Source organism: Athalia rosae, chromosome 3, assembly GCF_917208135.1.
Source record: "Athalia rosae chromosome 3, iyAthRosa1.1, whole genome shotgun sequence".
In the NCBI taxonomy this organism is placed as follows: Eukaryota; Metazoa; Arthropoda; class Insecta; order Hymenoptera; family Athaliidae; genus Athalia; species Athalia rosae.
Window position 1 is genome coordinate 16,388,893 of NC_064028.1, and position 21,997 is coordinate 16,410,889.

General features: G+C 36.8%; 3 protein-coding genes and 1 long non-coding RNA gene across 9 annotated transcripts; 3 read left to right on the forward strand and 1 right to left on the reverse strand.

Moving 5' to 3' along the window:
* The first annotated feature begins 100 nt into the window (after positions 1–100).
* LOC125500302 lies at positions 101–1,469 on the forward strand. Its single transcript, XR_007277620.1, has 2 exons — positions 101–890; positions 978–1,469. It is a non-coding gene; the product is annotated as an uncharacterized LOC125500302 (long non-coding RNA).
* Positions 1,470–5,480: 4,011 nt separating this feature from the next.
* Positions 5,481–7,924, reverse strand: LOC105683421 (general transcription factor IIH subunit 2). The gene is made up of 7 exons (XM_012395995.3): positions 7,703–7,924; positions 7,406–7,607; positions 7,157–7,285; positions 6,895–7,068; positions 6,554–6,807; positions 6,148–6,397; positions 5,481–6,055 (listed from the first exon to the last, which is right to left on the reverse strand). Exons 1-7 carry the CDS (start codon positions 7,759–7,761, stop codon positions 5,915–5,917), a joined length of 1,209 nt encoding a protein of 402 aa, XP_012251418.1. The 5' UTR covers positions 7,762–7,924; the 3' UTR covers positions 5,481–5,914.
* A 304-nt stretch (positions 7,925–8,228) lies between these two features.
* LOC105683468 (serine-rich adhesin for platelets) lies at positions 8,229–15,829 on the forward strand. 6 transcript variants are annotated; one of them, XM_020850922.2, is made up of 11 exons: positions 8,605–9,023; positions 9,385–9,487; positions 10,185–10,327; positions 10,438–10,678; positions 10,840–11,021; positions 11,141–11,280; positions 11,398–11,613; positions 11,729–11,811; positions 11,883–13,217; positions 13,308–14,240; positions 14,426–15,829. In XM_020850922.2, the coding sequence occupies exons 2-11, from the start codon at positions 9,433–9,435 to the stop codon at positions 14,521–14,523; spliced, it is 3,426 nt and encodes a 1,141-aa protein (XP_020706581.2). In that variant the 5' UTR covers positions 8,605–9,023; positions 9,385–9,432; the 3' UTR covers positions 14,524–15,829. The 6 variants fall into 6 exon arrangements, with proteins under 6 accessions (XP_020706580.2, XP_012251502.2, XP_020706581.2 ...); XM_012396081.3 differs by having other exon boundaries at positions 11,883–13,145; XM_020850921.2 differs by lacking the exon at positions 8,605–9,023 and adding an exon at positions 8,229–8,367 and having other exon boundaries at positions 11,883–14,240.
* Positions 15,830–15,951: 122 nt separating this feature from the next.
* On the forward strand, positions 15,952–21,908 carry LOC105683359. The gene is made up of 22 exons (XM_020850934.2): positions 15,952–16,137; positions 16,261–16,498; positions 16,600–16,741; positions 16,818–16,971; positions 17,040–17,304; positions 17,386–17,510; positions 17,571–17,771; positions 17,881–18,027; positions 18,124–18,225; positions 18,299–18,420; positions 18,560–18,754; positions 18,821–18,914; positions 18,971–19,074; positions 19,187–19,355; positions 19,455–19,567; positions 19,732–19,927; positions 19,993–20,196; positions 20,288–20,464; positions 20,534–20,804; positions 20,889–21,044; positions 21,142–21,403; positions 21,501–21,908. Exons 1-22 carry the CDS (start codon positions 15,952–15,954, stop codon positions 21,886–21,888), a joined length of 4,011 nt encoding a protein of 1,336 aa, XP_020706593.2. The 3' UTR covers positions 21,889–21,908.
* Positions 21,909–21,997: the final 89 nt, after the last annotated feature.

Genomic DNA, 21,997 nt, shown 5'->3' on the forward strand with positions numbered 1-21,997 from the left:
CTTATAAGCAACAAATTAAACGAATTATATATATAAACGGTAATTTCCAGTCAAATACTGTAACGTCGAACCCGATAATTGAAATTTGGAGTTCTTAATTCATAATTGCGAATATAATCATTCATAGCATTCATATTGTTGATATTTGTCCAATCAACTGAACTTCGACGCAGTGCAAGAGATTTCAAAACTGACGCATCGATTGATTATATTGAGGTATACATATCAGTAGGTATTAATCAGTGATTTGTTATTATTTCGACAGTTTGTTAACTAATCGCGAGTCGAATCAGTTGATGTATTTGACAATTAAAAGTCTAATTGTATATATACATCTAGATTACACTTGTTTAGAAACACTATAGATATACATGATGATGCATTGAAGGAATTGTAGACGTATAATATCAATTTCAGAATGTTAATCCTCAACGTTTTATTAACCGTAAAGACAGATACACGCGTGTCATATCGAGTGTAATCCGATAATATTTAATTCATTGATCCCTCATTCTGTTTTCACACCGAACTATCACCGAGTAACTTCTACACCATTTAATCATGTCAAGAAATGTATTTCAAATATTTCGTTATAAACAACGAAGCAAGAAATGAAGTTAAATTCTTCAAGAGCTGTATCCATAGACAGTTTGAATATTATTGCTACACTTATAATTGTTATTGTATCTGCACAGCATGCACGTGTTAACAATTTTTTTTTTTTTTATTCTGGATTGTTGGGAATGATATTTCACAACTCATCATGAAGCTGAAGGACGAAACAACGGTCTTTGCGTGGAATAATTATGTTACAAAAGTTACAATGCCGCACTGCAAAATGTGATGATAGACCATTATAGACAGAATGAACTAATATGTGAAAATCCGAAGTAAAAATTTATTGCAGTTTATCTGGTTGAAAAAAAAAAATTATCGGTTCAATATATCTATGATAATATACTTATATTAATTTGCAGCTCAATCTGCCATTTTCGGGATTAACGGTATTCCCCGTTATAAATTGGAATAAAAAATCCCAGTTCTCAATATGGAATTCCCTGACCAAACCAAGGCCGAACTTGATCCGCAACAACCAACTCGTTGCCTTTTCCTTGTGCGTCTAATACAGCAAAATAGTCATTTCAATCGAAGAATGTTGAAGAATTTACGAACGGTATGGGAGTTGAGATTAAACATAGGTATACCGATATTATATTGTTACATAAGACGATGAAGAGAAGAAAAGATCACTAACACCAGCGCTGAGATAAAATCTCAAATGAGATTTGGTTTCAGCATCTTAAATAATTAGCCCACCTCTGCTATGACATTTTTCTTATGGGTACAGCTGTTCATCAAGGTTTCGGTCATGGTAGTTTTGGATTACCAGCTGCGTATATCATTAATAATAAAATTTGACGCGTGTTTTTCCGCGAACATGATGAATTAAATTGAGCAATTTTACTGATTCTGTATTTTTTTCATTCATACCCTGACCAAATCTCTGCGGAGAATAATGTTGTCACTTTATTATAAGCGCGCGATAGATACAAGGTTTTATGCATATCATAAACGAGAGTGCATAATATTTTACCAATAGATACACTGCACTACAAATGTCACGATATTCACGCAACCGTGTTTTCCAACATCTCGTAAACTACCGCTCGACTTTTACGAATATTGCAAAACTGCAGATAATATCGTGCTGCATGGACAGGATTTATGGATGTATACCTATCAGGAATTACGCGGAAAAGGCGAGCTTCTTGTCCTGCAATAATATATTCATAATAATTATTGGCATTATTAAGGACTTTCAATATTTCTTATCTCTGACATAACAAACTCATCCGATTGGGAATGTAATGTCACGAGTACCCTATATTTTACCTGCAATTCGACGGAGAATGTTGCGAAAGCAGTACTGTCATTATTCGTGTTTCTGTTGGTTCGGTAAACATGTGATAATATTCGCAAAAAGAAGCTTTACACTTACTACACGTAACGAGTAAACCTGACCATTTAAATGCAAATTTCAGTGTAATCGAAAGCAACGTGAACGTAGGCGGTCGTTTGAACGAAATGAAAAGAGGACGAGGTGAATAGCTTTCCGATTTGCGTTATAAGTTTTACCCGCCGTATGAAATGTACTAGTTCATCACGGCCAACGACAAATAAAAATTTAAACACGTATCACCCGTATTGCAATGCCTTCTCGTAACTTAGGTAGAACAAACAACAAAAACGCGAGGGAGTGAGAGCATAAAGGGAAAAGCTTGAATACGTCTGGAGATTTTGAATTCTTGTTTTCTACATAAGTGTCAGTATTTAATGATAGACATTGAAGCGAACGAATGTGTTATGTCTGTGAAGTCTTTTTCCACGAATAAAGTTATCTTAAATCTGCACACATATCTATTCACAGAAATATTTTGCAGATACTTTTGACATTTCCTCCAAAAATACACGACGGACCAAATTTTAGTAATCTACATAAGTCTATAAATCGATCGACGATCCCCGAGGCTGAATAATTTGCGTCATTGCATTTATAGTTCTTAGTAATGTCTACGATGGTGAATATATTTACAATATGCATCCATGGGCTTACTGTTCAAGATATGATCGTTTCTTATCCTAATCAATCTGTCCACGTCCCAATCATGGTGACGAATGTACGTCGAAAATTAATCGATGACATTACCGAAGACGTAATTTATAAGCTTATTGTTAGATATTCGTGGGGATTTAAAATTTCGAAGGAGCTTACATTTAGAGCAAGCAAATTTTCCGTGTGTGGGTATGATAAATACTATTGTATGTCAAAATTATATAACAATCGTTCAATAATTACATGGCTAATCTCATTGCATATCGAAGAAGATACATAAAGATAGTGAATTGATCAGGCATTCCGAATGACAACGGTCGAAAAAAATTAAAAACAATTAATAATAAATAAAAAAGATACCCGCATGATTAATGATCCTTTTTTTTAGCCCATGTAGGATTTTATGATCAGCGATCGACCGACTATGAAATGTTTCTCAGTCGGGCAAGACAATGATATAGATATTTTAGTGTTCTTCCTAATTCAGTGGATTCGATGAGGTTTGGAATAAAAACATCAGAGATCAATGCTCGGATCAATGTGTTCTTGGTAACGCGAAAAGAATTTTGAAGAAATAGGTCAACGTTATAAAAAATACATTTTTGTTTCACGCTTCGTTTGTATTCATAAAGTTAAATTGATGTGGACTTTACTGTATCACGGTGAAATGATTTATTTCCAGAGCGATTGAAAGCAAATTTAAAATTTTCAGTTTCGAAAGATCGTGGGACGAATTAAAATCTCCCAGTACGAAAAGTTCAAAGAAACGCGATGATCTCTGATCTTCGGCTTTCTTTTACAAACTGGATAATTTCGCTATACTTACAGCCGACTTTCGCGAGAATTAAAAAATCATGATATAATCATACCTTACTGTTCTAAAATACACTATGCAACTATCGCAATTATTAGAATACTCACTCTAATGTTATTTATTATCTTTGCCGAATCTTTTATCCGAATGGTGAGAGAGTAACGAAAAATAGAATATTGCGAAGAACGATCTCACAATCAACGAATGACCAAAGATTGAATTCACAAACTAGGCCGCCACCTGAATCGAACAGGTGAGTTAAGTTGACTGCCTGGTAGTTAGCGACACAGTGAAACATGCGAAGTTAAAACCTCTCTAAAGTACTAACCACGTCCTCATAGTGATAATCTACAAAGTCTAAAAGAGATGAAAGACATTGTTTGAGCTACTCTTCTTCGTCGAATGGGCCGGACTATCGTGTAATTATTATAAGGTAGGGATCGCGATTTCTGAAGCGTGGGGGAAGATAGTCGGGGGATAATATGTAATCCGATGATCAAATTACGAGCTCTCCAAAATTGTCAGGTGTATAACTCGAAAGAATTTCTAATCTTCATTGGCACGCGTACCTCTAGAGTCTAGACCCTTGATATCTTCTAGAGCGCACCCCATTCACAGATCTATAAATATGAGCATTTTCAACTACGAAAAAAAATACTGAGAAAACACAATGTTACGATTCAATTTTGTTCATGATCACCATCTATCTGATTAAATCTAGGTAGGGAGTAGCAGATGAAAACGACGAAATCAGTATCACTGCAATTTTATAAAAAAAAAAAAGTCTGCATAATAATTACGAAATTAGAGATACTTTCGTACTATGTAGATACAGTTTGAGTCTATCTAGAAGTGTTATTCGTTGTTTTCATAATCGACAGTGTATGGATGCAATGTCGCTTATCGCACATTTGTATGTATGAAAAGAAAGTTGGATTATTAAACAGGTTGAGCTGCACAAATATTATCGAGCAGAGATCGTATTCCTTTCAGATAATGCTACTAATTATCGGTTTTTTTCGATCAAGTGATTTTTTTAGTCTGAAGATAACGTGAAACAATTTGTTTCACAGAGTCCAGAGGCTTTTCACGAAGTGCGGTATCTACAGATACTGATTTTTCACCCTCGCTTTCGGTATCATTGTATTGTTACGAGCACGTGCGAGTGTTACGAAACCACTCCGCAGTCTGTCTTGTATTTTCTGGTCGACCCGAGTAGGGAAAGCAAATTCTAATGTATCGCTGATTACAAATTACGCTGATTACGCTGTCCAAAGCGATGATATCTGCACGAATAGATGTAGGGGAAGGTGCGCACAATGGGGTACCCCGAAAATTTTGTAGAAATTTTTTTGAATCGATCGAAAAGGACTTCAAACATTATTCTGGATTGGAATTTATTTTTTTTTTCTCTTGATGATGTCCTTTAGTACCTCATTTTGCTCCGTTTTCCCCTATAGATAATATAGATATAAACTATCCTAGAGGTCGATTATTTGACATACGCTAATGATTAACTGTTGAGCTCATCTTATGCTGTTGAAACTTACGATTAATATGATAGAGTAACCAAATTACATGTTTAAACATGATGTTATAACTAATCGACTTTTCCAGCGTAAGCTGCGTTCACTGATTCAGCCCCAAATTATCAAGTAACCCAAAATCGATAACAACCGCAATCATTTCATTTATAAGATACGCATTGCTTATTGCTAAAACCAAAAAAAAAAATATTGGCTTTTAAATCGCTCCAGCGCGTCATCAAAAAATTCTACATATAAAAATCAGTAACACGTCATGTGATAACTGGATATCGTCGGATCATGAACTTAATCTTTACTGCAATTTTTATTTAATCATGTTACGTCCCGTAACTAGACGTTCTCCCAAATATTTTCAATCCGTCGCGTCAACGTAATATCCGCCGGAAGTGGAAGGGGAAAATAGACATACATATGTGGTTCTTGAAGCGGCAGCAACTTCCGCGTATTTAACTGCAGGTTAATTACGGTGAAGTAGTATTACATGGTGGATAAATCCGGATAATCATTGGTTTTTTTGTTATCATTATTATTGTTATTATTATGTGTATGAATGTCGCTGACAAAATAGGATTTACGTTGCTGACTGCCACAGAATATTGACGCGTGGTTCAAGTTCAACAGCTACATTGTTCGCAAGGTCAGAACCTTAATTAAAAGGTTTGTCAAACTCGGTGCGCAATATAATTGATTGGCGTGTTTACAGTCAGAAAAGGAGCAATGTAACGTCGTAGCGGACTATTACCGTGCAACAACTGAAACGCCAAGTATGATGAAAGGTAGTGTTAATAACTCAGGAAAATTGATCTATCAAAATTTTCCGCGATTTCTACCGACATGCGTACATTTTATCAGATCACTTTAAAGAAACGCGGAAAAGGATCGAGGATATTCCGTGTAAGAAATTACGTATCAAGGTACTTGAAATTCCTACTTGTAATTCTAATTAACTGGAACATTCTCTGACGATATTTGAAAAGTATCTGGATTTGTTGCGCATCCAGGGCAGGTATGTAGTGTTTCATGGATGAAGATTTCGCAATCTAAACAGAATCCTTGACTGCATTTTCCGCACATGTACACCTAGAAACGAACGCCGTTTTACAATGTCTCTACTACTACAAAAGTTTCTTCTGCGATTTTTTTACAATAGAAACAAGTTAATCGCTGCTCACCTTTTTATCCAGCTGCGTGAAAGGCTTCCTACAGCCAGAGCATATTGTAGGGGAGCCCTCATATGGTACTTCCTTATAGTTTTCAACCGGGAATAAATGGTGATAGGAACGGGCTAAATGTGGAGCAGATACAAGAGTCAGACCACAAGCCCGACATTCCACTGGTAGTTCGCAATGTTTACTGAGACATTGTGGACACAAGTAACCAGCTGTTACCAGCCTGCTCTCATCCTCAGAGCTTTCTACGTGGCTGAGAAAGAAGATAAATGAAACTAAAACTTCAGTCATATTACAATATGGCAGTATAATGAAGTTTAGGAAGCCAAAATCTTTACAGAGATATTTTTGTCTTGTCGAATTCGTGTGAAGACAACGGGTCCATTTTCTCAGAATAAATAATACTTACCACATGCACATTGTCATGGGAGTTTCAGTTGTTGAGTGTAGGGCGTGATGGGGAAAGCCCATTTTAACTAGGGCAGAATCTAATCTAGTTGCAGCGGCTGGTGGATCCACATGAATACTCAACTGTTCTTTATAATGTTTATCGTCTAAAACCACACCGTGTTCACCACCAGTTGCAGTTGCCAAGCGTTTACAGACGTATAATTCAGCAGCTAAACCAATAACGCTGCATCGCACTCCTTCAGACTTCATACTCTAGGATAATGAAAATCACAATAAAGGCCATAAATTTTTATCAGGTTTTCGATAAATTAATAACTTTAACAAAGCAAAAGAACTCACATCTATTGTTACACTTATATCCCCTGGATCACATGTCGTTAAGGATCCCAACAACAACAATATTTCCCTACTCGCGTGTGATGGTAATAATCTCAAAGACTTCAGAGCTAATTCTAAAGAGTTTTGAATTGATGGTTCACCCGTTAGAGCCGAAAGATGCAAGCCCTTCAGTTCCTGAAACAAATAAGGATACATTTAGAGGTGATCTGAAAGACTTAAATCATATACTAACACTAGATAATATTTGAGATTTGGCTAATACCTTGATATGTTTTTTAGGATTTCCACCCAGCTCGCTCAATTTTTCGGCTCGTTTGTTTCTGGTCACAATGAGTCCTAGCTGACTGATCGGATTTTGGTCAAAGAATTCATCAATGAAGTCTTCTAAGAGCTAGAAATCAATTTTTACTCTGAAAAGATCCCAGGAGGCAACATTTCCATAATCATAACTCCTTTCAAATTAGCTTTTCGGAATAATGGATATCAGTATACTTTATAATAAGTAACAAACTTTAATAGAGCATAGCAATCTTGTTGGTTTCAAGTCCTGATTTGACATAGCTTCGGAACAATCGAGAATAATGTAAAGATGTCTCATCATTCCCAGTCTTGCCCCACCCTGCTTTTCTGATTGTCGTTTTCTCTTTGCTCTTTGAATAATATCTGCTACGGCTCCTTCCAACAATCCATCATCATCTTCTTTGATCGCCTCCCTAAGAAAAAATTTCAAAAGATATGCATGTAGCTATTATAGCAACTAGATAATTTTCTGGATTAAATTACAATATAGTCAAAATATTTAACACACCAAGTCTTTTCGTATCCCGTTTCCCATCGATATTCTTTGCCGTCATCTTCATCCGCCATATCTTGGTAATTATTAGCATGAAATTCTGATAGACAGTGAGGCAAAAATAATGAATTCCTTGCTGGCAAACAAGTGGATGAAAGAGGTTATAGAACTTTTGTTTATATCAAAAGTTGAAGGTGTGCCAACATCGAATATGGTAATAAAAATTACACAAAGTTCCTGCTTTTTGAGAGTATAATAATAATAAACAATGATAATAATAATATGCCTATACAACCCATCTGATCTCAAGTCACGCCAATGTCTAACCGCGGCGCGAAATTAAAGGAAAGTGTAATTTTCACAATAATATTATCAAGGTAGAAGTTTAGAATCGATAAAAAATCATACTTCAATAGTGTTCAAGTGAAATTACTTCCAACAAGACCATACTACGTAGTTTCGGTCAGGGTTTCATACTTATAAAATCGAAGAGAAATATGTGATGAGTTATGACTTGATAATGAAAAAGATGAACTTGTTTCAAAGGAATTTTAGAATTCGGATTAAATTTCTGGAACCAACCTACCTTGGAAACCAAATTCTTGTAATACAGAATTGTCAATACTATGCTTGAGCTACGCACTTGCGGATCCGGCCTCTACGGAGCGGGGAAATCAAAAGTATTTTGATAACCTACTAATTCTCTAAATTCACCTTATATTTGTGACACTAGTTGGAAGCTTTTTTGACATCCTCTTGACATGCAAATCATCCAATCATATTTTTCGTATAACCTCTTCGATCCCAATCCACGATCAATGGAAATAGAGCTGGTAATTGGTAAATAAAAAAGGCTAGTGATTCCCGCCAAAAATATGGTGCCGCCGTGGCGGCGAAGAGGGATGCAACGTTTAGCGCTACTGTCGCCAGACGCGCTCGCTGTTTTTATACCGTGAAAATTGAAGGAAATATTCATTATTAAACGTAAACGAACACAAGATTTCCGCCGGATAGTTATTAACCCGTAAGTTTCGATAAAATTAAAGAAATCCATGTGTATTTCAACTATTGGACAAGTGCGTTTGGAAATATATATCAGTGAAAACGTTGAGTGGTTCGTTCGTTTCCCAGACAGTTTAAGGTTTTTGTGATAGAGCCATCTTGAATAGGATCGGCTTGCTCGTGGACGGACGTTAGAAGTCAGGGCTGTGTTGAGGCGGCAATGGCATTCCTTATAAATTCAGTCACTTTACCGCCGAATTATAATTTTTTTTAGCTGCATACAACGTCGCCGCTTATCCTCCATCTGTTAAACGTCTCATCTAATAACCACCGGGTATTTATACTCCACGGCCTTATATCATTAAAGAATTTTACGCCACTGGTTCTTAGCACCGTATACACGACCACTACTTCACCGCGCTACCCAACCTCTTGACTTTTATGCGGGAATCCCTTTCATTTAAAATTTTATCATTAATATTTATTTCGCTTCTCAAGTATTCATGGGGCTGTTTTCCGCTAAATGCAAAGCCTTCTTTTTCTGTTTACTTAGCTAACATACATACGCGCGGCAAACATCGATGCAAGCACGAGTTATTCTCATTTTATATGTCTGATTACTTTCTCTAATCAAAATAATCCTGATGGCAGGATTTACTCGTGAAGTGATTGATTAAACTGTTTATATATTTTAGACATAAATTAGTTGTACGAGGGACTTTTCCATACACCATTCCATCAAAATGGAAGGAGGCGATGGCCCTGCAGCCATAAATAAAAATCCTGCTGCTATAAAAGGTAACTCATTTACATTACTCCTCAATGACATTATGTGTTTTACACAATTCTAATGAGATAAGCATCAGAGACCAGCAGCACGGAGGTATATTATGACCAAGAACCTGGTGCTACGGAGACCAACGTTGCATGATCAATGTATCCCATAGTGTGTGTCAACCTGCAGCTCCATAGTTCTAATCAATTTGTAAGATATCATGTAGACTTTGCTGTGCAAATGTTTTCATTTCAATCAGATTTAGGATACAACAATTACATTGGATTTTAGTTGAACATTAATACTCTCTGAAAAAAAGAATAGTTACTGAAATTGGATTATTTACAAATGCTTTGACAACCATGTAAAAGTTAGTTCAAGGACCACCGAAGAGATGGATCCTTTTTCATATGTATTGATTATTGCCCTGAATCTATCTGTCTTTGGTTCATGCGTCGCATGTGTAATTTTAATAATTTATTCATTGTAAGTTTCCTAATCAGTAAGCAGACTCAAACAATGTATTGAAATTATCACGAATATATCTCATCAAGTTATCTTCAGTTTGAATGTGTTATATCGTCCAATCTCTATGATTAATTTATCCAAGATATCAAAGTTTTATTCGCACATGTTTTCCAATAAATTACTTTTCCTCATTACATTGTACTTTGTACATTGTCTTTTGTACCCTTGCAAATAAAATTTTCCCTTACTCAGTGGCGCAAGAGGAGATGGGAAAGTTAGACGTGCTGGTATGTGGACAATGTCACTCTGTCTTTCACTTTATTGAAGAATTCCAGGAGCATCGCAGCAGTGAAGATGCCTGCTCCAAAGTATCGCATTTTCGGGAAAACAGCAACGTAAGCATTCAACTTGAGGAATTGACACATTTATGAATCAATCATTTCCATCGGATACCAAGTTTTTAGTTATGTTGTTATCAGTCTTAATTATGATTATAAAATTGCAGAATGAACAAAAGGCACAAGTTTGGGCTTTTCTGCTCTGGAAAGATTCACAGATACAGCAGGAGAGCACTGACCGGGATACAGCAAATTCTTGGAAGTTATACCAAAAATGGTGTAAAATGGATACACATATTAGAGATTCTTGGATCGCAGCAGGAAAAACTATTCAGACATTTACAAAAATAAGTAACGCTAAAATGCAAGAGGTATCCGTACGTCAACAAACTAGCGTGAATACTGAAGGTAATTAAAACAGGATATGACTTGGCTTGGTTAATTTCCTGAAATCAGTTCTAAAATCTTTTTATAATTCTGAGACTAAACCAAATCTTATGACCACTTATCAATTTTTATGTAAAAGAATGAAATTCTGATGGAATAATGGAAACAATTACAATTTTAAGGAATGAAAAGGATGGTGGTCCGCAAAGTGATCCGCAATGGACAACCTGATGAAATCGTAGAAATTAAAAAAGAAATGACTAAACCTGTGGAAACAAAGACCTTGATAAGAACTTTGGAACAAATAGAAACTGAACAAGATAAAAAGGAGCCGTCAAAGCCTAAGCCTTCCTTGAAGCGCAAGGTACGGAATCACAAGATCTAAAAAATATGATAATTTCAGGCATGACTGAAATGATTAATCTATTAATACTACTTCATAATTTTCGCACTTTCCAACCATGGCGCTTTTTCATTTTTCAGATGAGACCAGCTAAACTGCCTGGCGAAGAAGAGGGAGATACAAGCGATGAGGAATATGTTGTTGAAAGAATTCTGGCTAAACGATTTAATCCCAAGAAAAAATGCTACGAGTATCTCCTAAAATGGGAAGGATTTGCACTGTGAGTAACAGTCCAAATTTGACGATACAACTGCAAAAAAAGGGTCTCTGCCCAATCCATAAGGAAAATAAGCATTTTGCCATAATGTCATAATTAAAAAATATCAAATTGTTTCAGCGAGCACAATACTTGGGAACCATCTGAGAATATGGAAACATGTAAACATCTTCTAGAAGAGTTTGAGCGAAATCTTGCCAAACAGAAAGAGCTGAAGGCAGCACAACAACAAGCCGCAGCACTGAAACCAATCGTACGACAAGTTGGAAGTGGTCTTAAACCGTTGGTTAAACCAGAGGCTGGAAAACCAGGCCCAAGCACGGCAGCACAAGTAACGTAAGCGCAGTTTCATATTATTACTACTTTTAACATCTAATTTAAGACAAAAATAACGCATGGATGTTTTAACTGTGCTTTAGTTGTTTAATTTCCATGAAACTGGTTATTTTAGAAGACCTATGCGTTCCAGTAAATCAAAGGCAATGGACCAAGTCAAGCAATGGTGCGGGTCGATGAAAGACGAAGATAATGATGGTGAATATAACCTTTTCATCCATTACTTGAAGATTTGGTATGTAAGCTATAATTACACTGTTCTTTCACAGTTCTTGGGAAACGGCGTATCGCCTTTTCAGACAGCGAATCTGATGAAGGAGGAAGCGTTAATACAAAACGAATGAAAACCGATACTGCTAGCGATGACGACTGGACTGGAGATTCCGAAGATGATTCGATGGGTCGCAGCGATGTTATCCAACAGGCTTTCAATCGAGCAACTGCTCAACCCAATGGATCAAACCGTACTGTTGTATCTGGAACCGACCTTGCAACTTCCTTGGGTTTGCAGTCTCCAGAAGCCCCAAAATCCGGTCAAACTCCTGTTCTAGTGGCCAACGCTAAGGGCGTGGTCAAAGTAGATCCGAAACAAATGCCAAATTTAACGTCTGGGGTTTACGTGATGTCTCGAAAAGATGGAATAATCAAATTGGACTCATCTCCAAGTGGCAAGATGGGTGTAAAAGGGTCACCAGGTGCTCAAGGTGTTTTGATGGTGCAAAATCGTGATGGTGGAAGCATTGTACGCAAGCAAGTAATATCTGCCAACCAGCCAACTTCTACTATAACTCCGGTAAAAGTTGTCTCAAAGCCTGATGGCAGTCAAGTTGTTACTCAGATGAAGATAGTCTCTAAAGGAGCATCTCCGAAAACAGGAATGACGACTGTACAGAAACAAGAACCAATCAAGATTCAACCAAAGCCGGACGTTAACCAGTTGCAACAAATTCACGTTGTTACCGCTGTTTCCAGTCCCATGGGCTTGCAGCCTAGAATCAGCACTGGAGTTCGCCCTATGGGAACTCCACAACGTGGTATAACCCGTCCTTTACTAGCAAGAACACCTGTACGAACTAACGCACCTGCTAGCATACTTGGTTCCACACTTCGGGCTCCAGTTAGGGTGCCTGCACCCAAACAACTCCAAACACAGCAAGGCACTCGACAGATACTTCAAAAACGTCCATCGACTGGAACCATTCAAAGCCCAAGTTCCGGGAACAGCACTGGTCCTGGAACAACTCAAATGCGACCGAAGTATACGGTAGTCAGTGCGCAAACGAAACCTTTGCAAAAAACTATCGTTAGTCCTGTACAAGCCAAACAAGGAGTTAGACCGCCATTGGCCAAACAACAGTCGCTACTCTCTCCACAACAAAAATTATTGATGGCTAAGAAAAAGGCACAAGAAGCTGCAGGCATACACAAACCTGCTCGAGGACTATTGGCGGGAGCCCGGGGGACTCCAGGACGTGGAAGAGGAAGAGTTGGTGATGCAGCGTCCGTAACACCAGGAAACAAACCCAAAGAAAGTAAGCTTGCAGAAGGAGACGGATTACATATGGAATTTCATGAGGTTGGTTCCGAGGAAAGTAGCAGTGACGGTGAGCCGGAACCTTCTCTTGATTCAGGACCAATCCCTCCTATTGAACCCGATAGCCCGCCACGTCCCTTCACACTCTGTCCTCTGACAGGTCGCATCGTGGGTCCGGATGGCGAGCCAGTGGAACAGCCTACGGAACAAGCAGAGCAGCCCACTCCGGTCATGCAGCAAACTACTGGAGACTCAGGTGCTACAGTTACTGCGGGTGGGGCTGAAACTTCCAACGATGGTGCAGATGCGACAACTTCGTCGACTACAGAACTGGTTTTACCGTCGCTCGATTCTCTTACCGAAGGCAATGGCATTATGAGGGTAGAAATGAGCCCAGGTGGCACGACGGGCACTATTGTCCAGACTAGTGAAGCGGCGCAAATTAACCTATCAAATGTAGCTGTTGCTGCTCCAGACCTTCCTTGTCTGGATGACAGTGCTCCTCCCGCTGTTACGGCAACGACTACCTCTGCTTCAACTTCGTTGACAGAATCAACGCTATCAGTAACCGAAACAGCTACAATCACTACGTCTCTGACAACATCTTCAACAACTACCGCCACTACTGTAGCTTCTGCCTCAGTTTCTGCGGATGTTATAAAGACTGAGGATAAACTTAGTGAGGAAAAAGGCATGGTGGAAGATACTTCCAGCCTGGTCACCATCACCAGTGAAGATGGTGTAGTTTATCAAGTAGCTGGTCAAGCCGAAGATGGGCAGACTTTGTTAGTTACTCAAGGTGCTGATGGTGAACAGCAATGTGTTTACGTTACAACCGAACAACAAGGTGATGACGGTTCTGTCTTGACGCTCGACCATGCAGTTGCGGAAGCTGTAGCTCACCTTATGCCAGACCAAGTGAATCTCACACCTCAGTTCTATGTAAAAGAGGGAGATGCTGAGTCTTCCGAAAACCAAATGGTAGTGTCTATTATGGATAGTAATAACTCAGCTGTTGCAGCTGGGCAAGAAGATTCTGACGGGCAGGCACAAGTCGTTGCTCAAGTTGTACAAGCTGATGATCCTACGCCAGGTAATAAAATATTTCATGCAAGCGTTTTTATAAGATTTGGCAATCGTGATATCGACTTTGTTTTAAAGTTCATTATTGCATGTGGTACATAGGTGTTGCCCAATGGCCTAAATCCATCAATTTTGTAATTACTAGTGTCCTTTTATTCCAAGAATAATAAGATTGAAATGTATCTTGCGATTTAGGTGGGACTCGGAGAGTAGTACTTTTATTGCCGGATGGTCATCTGATGATGACAGAAGTGGACGAAGAGCAGTATGCTGCCTTGGAACTAGACAAGTGAATGGATATTGTCATCAATGAAGAGATGAAAAATTTGAGACCCTGCATTGTGTTACACCTTAGAACCACTTTTGAAGAAAGGGTAACCGTTGGTTGTACATATGTAGAAACGTTCACTTCGTACGATATGAAGTATGAAAAGACTTTTCGATTGATCAGGCAGATTTAAATAGAATTGTGTGACTGGAGTTTTGTAAAAACAATTATCAAGTAAGATAATCTAGGAGATAGATTTAACTGATATTATGTTCTAGCAGTTCATGTCTCAATGTGTAACGGTACTTGCTATAACGCTTGCATTTCGGATGTTTTATGTATAAACATACAACTGCGTCTGGTGTTAAGCAAATAGCATTTTAACATTATTATTATCACTATATCTATAAGTTTGCAAAACACTGTATTTTGTAGGCTAGCAAAGTATACACTGGGATTTTTGTATTTACCGTATTATCTTCGTCTTAAACACCATTTGTACGCGTAGAGAATTTCATTTCATTTTTTTTTCCGGTGTAATTAATATGTATATAATACATGGCATAGTTACATCTTTTGTTTTGGTCTAGAGAACCATCAAATAACTAGGACTCAACGATAACAAAATGGTATGAAACCACTTTTAACCACTAGACAAGTTAGTATCATATGCTTAAACTTGATTTAACTGATAGTGAAAATGACTCCGTCAATACAAAACTCATCTACAACTGAACCAGGGAAATTTGAACAATGCCAACTTTAGATAAAATATTCAACTACAACACACAAGTTTTTCCAATGCAAGCATCAAAGCTCAGACGCACAACTAGTAAGTGACTATGTTTTCTGGCCACAAATCGGACTGCGTACACTTTTTGGTTTGGTTGAAAATAGAACTTGTAGTCCCAATATTCCTTCGATAGTTTTTGAGAATTATTTTTGGTACAAAAATGATGAACTTAATTCAGCATTGTACCAAATTTACACTTCTGCAGTATACTTAGAAAACTCTATGATTATATTAATCTATAGCAATAGTGTTGAATTGAATTCACAAAAAAAAATAATATTTGAACGTTTACTCAAGTATTTTTATCTAGAATCATACTTGACTCACAGTTAAATTTAGCTTAAGCATACCATGAGCAGTTTTTGGTCAAGTTTTTTGATGGTAAATTTAAATTTGATTATCGTTTGAAAATAATTAAATTGAATATTCTCCTATTATAAAATCCTAGTATTTTACTTTTATGACTCTTCTGTACATAATATCACAATACATCTTTATATAGCAATTGTTTTCGAATAAACAATATCTACAAAATCAATGGAATTGTCAATGCATTCCATTTTTTCCCGATAAATTATCACATGGCTTTGACAAAAGAAAACCTTGCACAAATGAGTATTTAGCATCACTCAATGACAGTGGGTTATTTTTTGTACCAACATGGAGCCCTTGCCACTGATACCTTGTATTCAGAATGCGGCAATACCAGAAATGGGTTGTCTGGTTCGTCAAGTATTCCAAGATGCATTTCAAGAGGATACTGAGGCTTGGTCAATGACTATGAACCTTTCAAAATCGCGACAGCAAAGTTCATGGTTTGGTCAAATCGCAGCTCAAATTCAGGCGGTAACTGAGTCATATTTATGACAAAATGTTGTGATATATTTTTCGTGTTTTATTAGTTGTTCTCATATGAAGCCGAATAATTTACCACCTTAAGTTTAATCCCAATATTGATTTCATATACAGGATATTATGGAACACAGACGGATCCTTGAAGCCCTAGACTGTGCTGAGATGCAAATAATGGAGTCACGAGGATACCATTTGTGTCGAGATCACAGAATTGCTTTGAATCATAGAGCAATGGAAATTATTCGATTGAAGCGTCACCCAGTATACATTGATCTGCACCCAAATACCGTAGAAAATTATCCACTGCTACAATCTGATGACATGTTACCTCCTACGCATGACCTCATCACAGGTTTTTCTCCAGAAGCATATATAGTGCAATTAAGAGTTATTTTGGATCGGAAATCCTTGTCATTATCCAAGTTGTTAAATATGTTCACACATTTTTTACAGATTTTCGCTTGGATGGAAGAGATAGATTAAAAATGAAGCAACGGTTGTACAAAAGCAAAGATTCCTTACTAGATGAGTCTTTGCTACCGACTATCTCGTCTCGAGTTTGTAGATTTAATGCTACGACGAACCAAAAATCAAGGTAATTATTTATTTATCCAATGCATATTGTATTCTGGTATGTAATCGTGATGATACTAACAAAAAATAATAAAAAGTTTCAGAAACAAGAGAATCAAGGATAGGGTATCGATAATAGGAATGGCGAGTCGCACAAGAAGCATTATTAGAGCAGACTATTCAAAAACTGTACTAGTTGCTAAACCAGAAGAGCTCATTTTTCATAATTTTGAACAACAAAAAATATACAAGGTGGATATGCAGCATTATTGACGAGGTATGATTTTTTAACAAATGCCAATTATTTGACTGCTTGTCAGAAATCTGTGCTGATAACAAATATAAGCAATTCAATGGCGAGATACAAGATTGAAGCACGATCTCCCATTTCAAAATTTACTATACTTCGTGATACTGGAGCAGTTGAAACTCAGAAGATTGCGCCTGGCATGCAGATTAAACTAACAGTATTATTCCAATGTGACATCAGTGAAGACCCTGAAGAGTTCCTCATAGTCAATGTACAATCAGGGAAAACATTATGCATTAAAATGTATGGGTATCGTGACCCGCCATCACTAAGAGGTATGTTCTCCATTTTTAAGAAACCTATGTTGAGCAGGATGCGTTACCTTAAACTAATTTAAACAAATATCATTGAGTTAGCTGTGACAACGATACCTAGACCATCTTCATTCAATCAGTCCACCAATATGAGTAGCGACCAGTATAACTCATCTCTATCTAGCATCTTTGGAAGAAAAGGAGAATACGAAGTTCGCAAAGAACAGGTTTTTATCTCTGCTTAACTGTGTCAAATATCGTTACCTATTGAATGTATAAATTTACAGCATACAGAAGCTGGTGAAAAAATCAAACAATCTATGGCTGAAGAACAACTTGTTCGAACCAATTTAAATCCAATGCATTTTGAATGTGGAAAATGTTTTTTGGGCGATGGAATACTTGTGTCCACCAAATTTGTTAATAATGGTAGCAACGGAAGGTTTTTTGTCATGAGTGAGATAGATTGGTGCACAATGAATATTGATGCAAGTATACTTTGTATCTCTGCCCAATTTACTTGTGGTTATTTTATTATTCTTTGGCAAATCTGAACTCATTGGAATTGAAAGATATGTATGTATACTACTTTCACAGGATATTGTGGATTGCAACATGATTCTGATACCACCTTTTGCTGTGTGGCCAGTATATTTTGAGCTAAAAAATGGTGAATGTGTTGAATTTCAAATTTATTTTTCTCCAGAGTCATATGGCATGCAGGTAATTTCAGCTCTTTACAAGGTGTGTTCTGAAGGTTAAAGAATTTGCTATAATTATGGAAGTTCTCAACTGTTCTCATCAGTCTTTTGAGATTATTATAGTCAGCAATTTTTATAGGTGGATAAATTGTACATAATTTGCGACAACCATGGAGTTCACTCGATAGAACTGATTGGTGATGGTATTACATACGATTCAAATTTCATCCACTTCAGTGATGTATGTTACCTTACCTTTGACCATCATATTTTCAAATGTGCAAATATGTTTACAAATTCAGTATTTTATGTAGGAAATGATACCGAAGAAAACATTTGAGTGGGACGATCAGTCATTCAATACTTTTCAACTCAATATGGGTATTGTGGAGTCAGAAGAAATTACCAAGAGTACTTTTTCTGTTACAAATACAAGGTCAATTTCAACTCAGCTTCTATTCATGGATCTAGTTTTCCAAATCGTCATCTAGTAGATAATTATTTAAGCATTGGGAGATATAAACAGTGAAGAATAATCATAAGTTTCACTCATCATTTCATTGAAATTCATTTAGTGGATTGAAAATGTGCTACCGATGGGAAAAATGCATAGAAAATTTATCCAACTCGCAGAATACCTGGAAATGGATACCTATTGAAAATCTAATGATCCAACCAAATTGTGGTACCTTCTATTCCAATTCACAATCATTCGAAGTAATCATCCAAACGAAAGGTTTGGAACCTGGTCAATATCGAATTCATTTACGGTATGGATGAAATATTATACTGAGAAATGAATAGATTTTACACATTGCCATAGAAACTTGTTTCAGATTATACATTGAAGACATACCTCTTGCATCAATACCAAAGGATTCAAACTTACGTATCACAAACTGCTACGTTAAAAAGAGAAACTGTCCAATTGTAAGTTAATAAAATTTATCCAAACAAAGCCACTAATCTATTATTACACATTGAAGACTGTGGACGTTTTAGCCAGTGAGATTGAAATCCGAATAGACTTGATACCAAAAGAAGTAGCTTTAAATTCTAGTATTGTGGCAAAAAGTGAATATGAAACAAGGTAACTAAAATTTGAAAAAAATTGATGTTCAAATAACATATTTGATACAATTACATGTAGTTTAAATATTGTGTGATCACTGCAATAGTTAAAACAATCTGATGTACTACAGGTGGTCACATGAATCTGAAGAAATAAACTCAAACGATACTCGCTTGCTTTCAAGTTCACCAAGTGCTGTACAATATTCACACCCAGATTGCTCTATAGTAGATGAAAATTCATCAATCTGTAAATTGGAACTTACAGAATGTGACAAAGTCCAGAAAGCTGACAGAAATGTAAAGTTAATTATATGAACTTAAGGAGATAGAGTCTAGTATCAACTCTGTGAACCAAGTGAGAAACATTTGCAATTAAAATAATTTGAATGTGTTTAGATTGCAATTCTTGATATAATGGGAGATCTAGTGATTGATGGAGATAAGCCAACTTTGCCAAAACTGGATATTTGCCATCAAACAGATAATGCTACGATTCTGATGCTCGATAGGTTGCAATATGTGTGCCAAAATTCACATACCTATACAATGCTCTGAAAAGTGACAAAAGCATTGAAAACACTTTCACGTCACAGTATTATGTTTGAAAAACGCAACAGTAACTGTATCAATTAGGTTTCTTGCATATTTTTCAAATTTTTCATATATGTTACAGATCAACTTACGTTGGGATGAAGCAAACACATAGATTGACACTGCGGAATTTACTTTGCAAGCCTGTATCTTACGCGTGGGGAAAACCACCAGCAAATGATGGATGTATAATGAAAATAGCTTTTTATCCTGAAAAGGGTTCAATTCCTCCTAATGGGATTGCCATAATTGAAGTCATATGTTTTCCAATTAATATGGTGAGATATTTTTGGTACACATCAATTTCCCTCATTTCAACTGGCATGGCTTATACTTTTTCCAGGGAAAGCTTGATAATTATTTTATTCCATGTTTTGTTGGGGATGGACAAGATCCCATAATACTTAAAGTTGAATGCACTGTAAGTGCTTTGTATGTGACTTTTCTTTTCTTACCACCTCCAAGTATCACTATCTCGCCATGTGTTGATTCTGTTGTACGTGTTGAATGGCACAAGGATGGTCACTCATCTACTCTTGCCTTAAATGTATGTTGTAGATTTTGCATTTAAATTACGTGTTCAAAATGATTCCTGAGTGCAAAAACAGTAGTTGTGTATATTTATATGCAATTTATAGAATTTGAATATTGATGAGAATTCCAATCTCGAGGAAGAACTGGAATTGAGAAATATTAATCTAGATGCTGGGCAAATAGTGGCAAATGTTGCTGCAGGTTCGGCACTACTTGGGGCTGACAATGTTTCCCTAATTCTTCCTTCTGAAACTTCATCTTCTCCAAAGCAAACGGATGATGTGAGCTTCAACAATTACTGTGCTTGAATTTGAGTTATACTTCGAAATGAATTATTAGATACATTGCAGAAGCATTCAATGAGCAAAGCAAAATACAGATCCGGAAAAAATAAGGAACAATCCGACCACCATGGTGCAGAATCTCCGTTGAGCAAAATAGAGCCCCTGACATCGAGAAGCTGGGATAGCTTATTGAAAGGAATTATTTGGACAAAAGACAGGCCTGATGAATTTATTTCACTAGGAAAGCCACAAAGTGTTGTACCATATCATGAAACGATTGTGCCTCCTGTCATGCAAGCTTTGACCGTTGAATTCCTTGATTTACCTTTGCAAATAGGTAATCATGCTCACTTCTAATATGAATATGTAAGTGGCGTCTCAGATATAGAATCTTAATCCTTGAAAACTGCCAATTACTCAGTGGAAAAAAGAACGTTTGTGATTCGTAATGAGACTCCAGCTGAATCGACTTATTCTATTAATTTGAAACGATTTGGTGGAATGGACATTGTCAGTGAGGCAAAGCCAACAGATTTGATTGATGCCACCTATGCTACTGCGATGGGACATAGATTGGGTATCACACCATAAATAAGCTCATTCAAATTTGCAGTTTACAGGGGTAATCTTTTTCAGAATACTATAATACATTCACGATACTTGAAATTCAATAGATAATTACTGGGAAAAAATAAAGCCACCAGGACAAGGCATAGTTATGATGGTCGAACCAATGAATGGTAAACTCCGGGCATACGAAACAGTACCCATTGATATTTATGTCTATGCTGATACATGGGGAGTTTACGTTGACGAAATCACAGTTTCCATACCTGGTTTACCTGATTACATTTTTGGCGTTTGTGTTCAAGTTGTTGGATCACCAGTTGCGTATCCTATGTGCAAATATGGGAGACACAAATCACCCACGTTAAGGTGAATATTTCATCAAATGATATAATCATCAAACGTCGAAATACTTCCATCAAAACTTTACAACGCAATCATTATTTTAACTTTTTTGTTATTCCAGATTTGGAGCAGTCAGTCGTAGTAGAGAAAAAGTTACAAGAAAGATCCAAATTGAAAATACAAGCAGTGTACCAATTATCCTAAATTGGTATACTTATCTAACAAATCCTCAGCTCTCTGAGGATTTGATTCCATTCAACATCACCTTGCAAATGCTTAGCCCATTCACAGATGAAATCGCCACAACAGGTGCAAACTTAACAAACATTTGCAATGATATAAAAATATCCAGATCCCGTTTTACAACTTCACGATCTCAGCAAAGCATACTAGACCCCGATGAATGTGCTTCTACAAAGTTTTCATTACCAACGAATACCTCATCTTGGTGCTATCGTAGTGATACCCAAGTTCGAGCTACGTATGTATTTATTTCATCAAGTGGGTAATTAGAATATCTTCAATCTCTCGATAGTTATTTTTTAAAAACTCCTTGCTCAGCGTGTCCTGCCCCACCTACTATAAATGCTGGTCTGGAGATGATTTATCATCTGACCA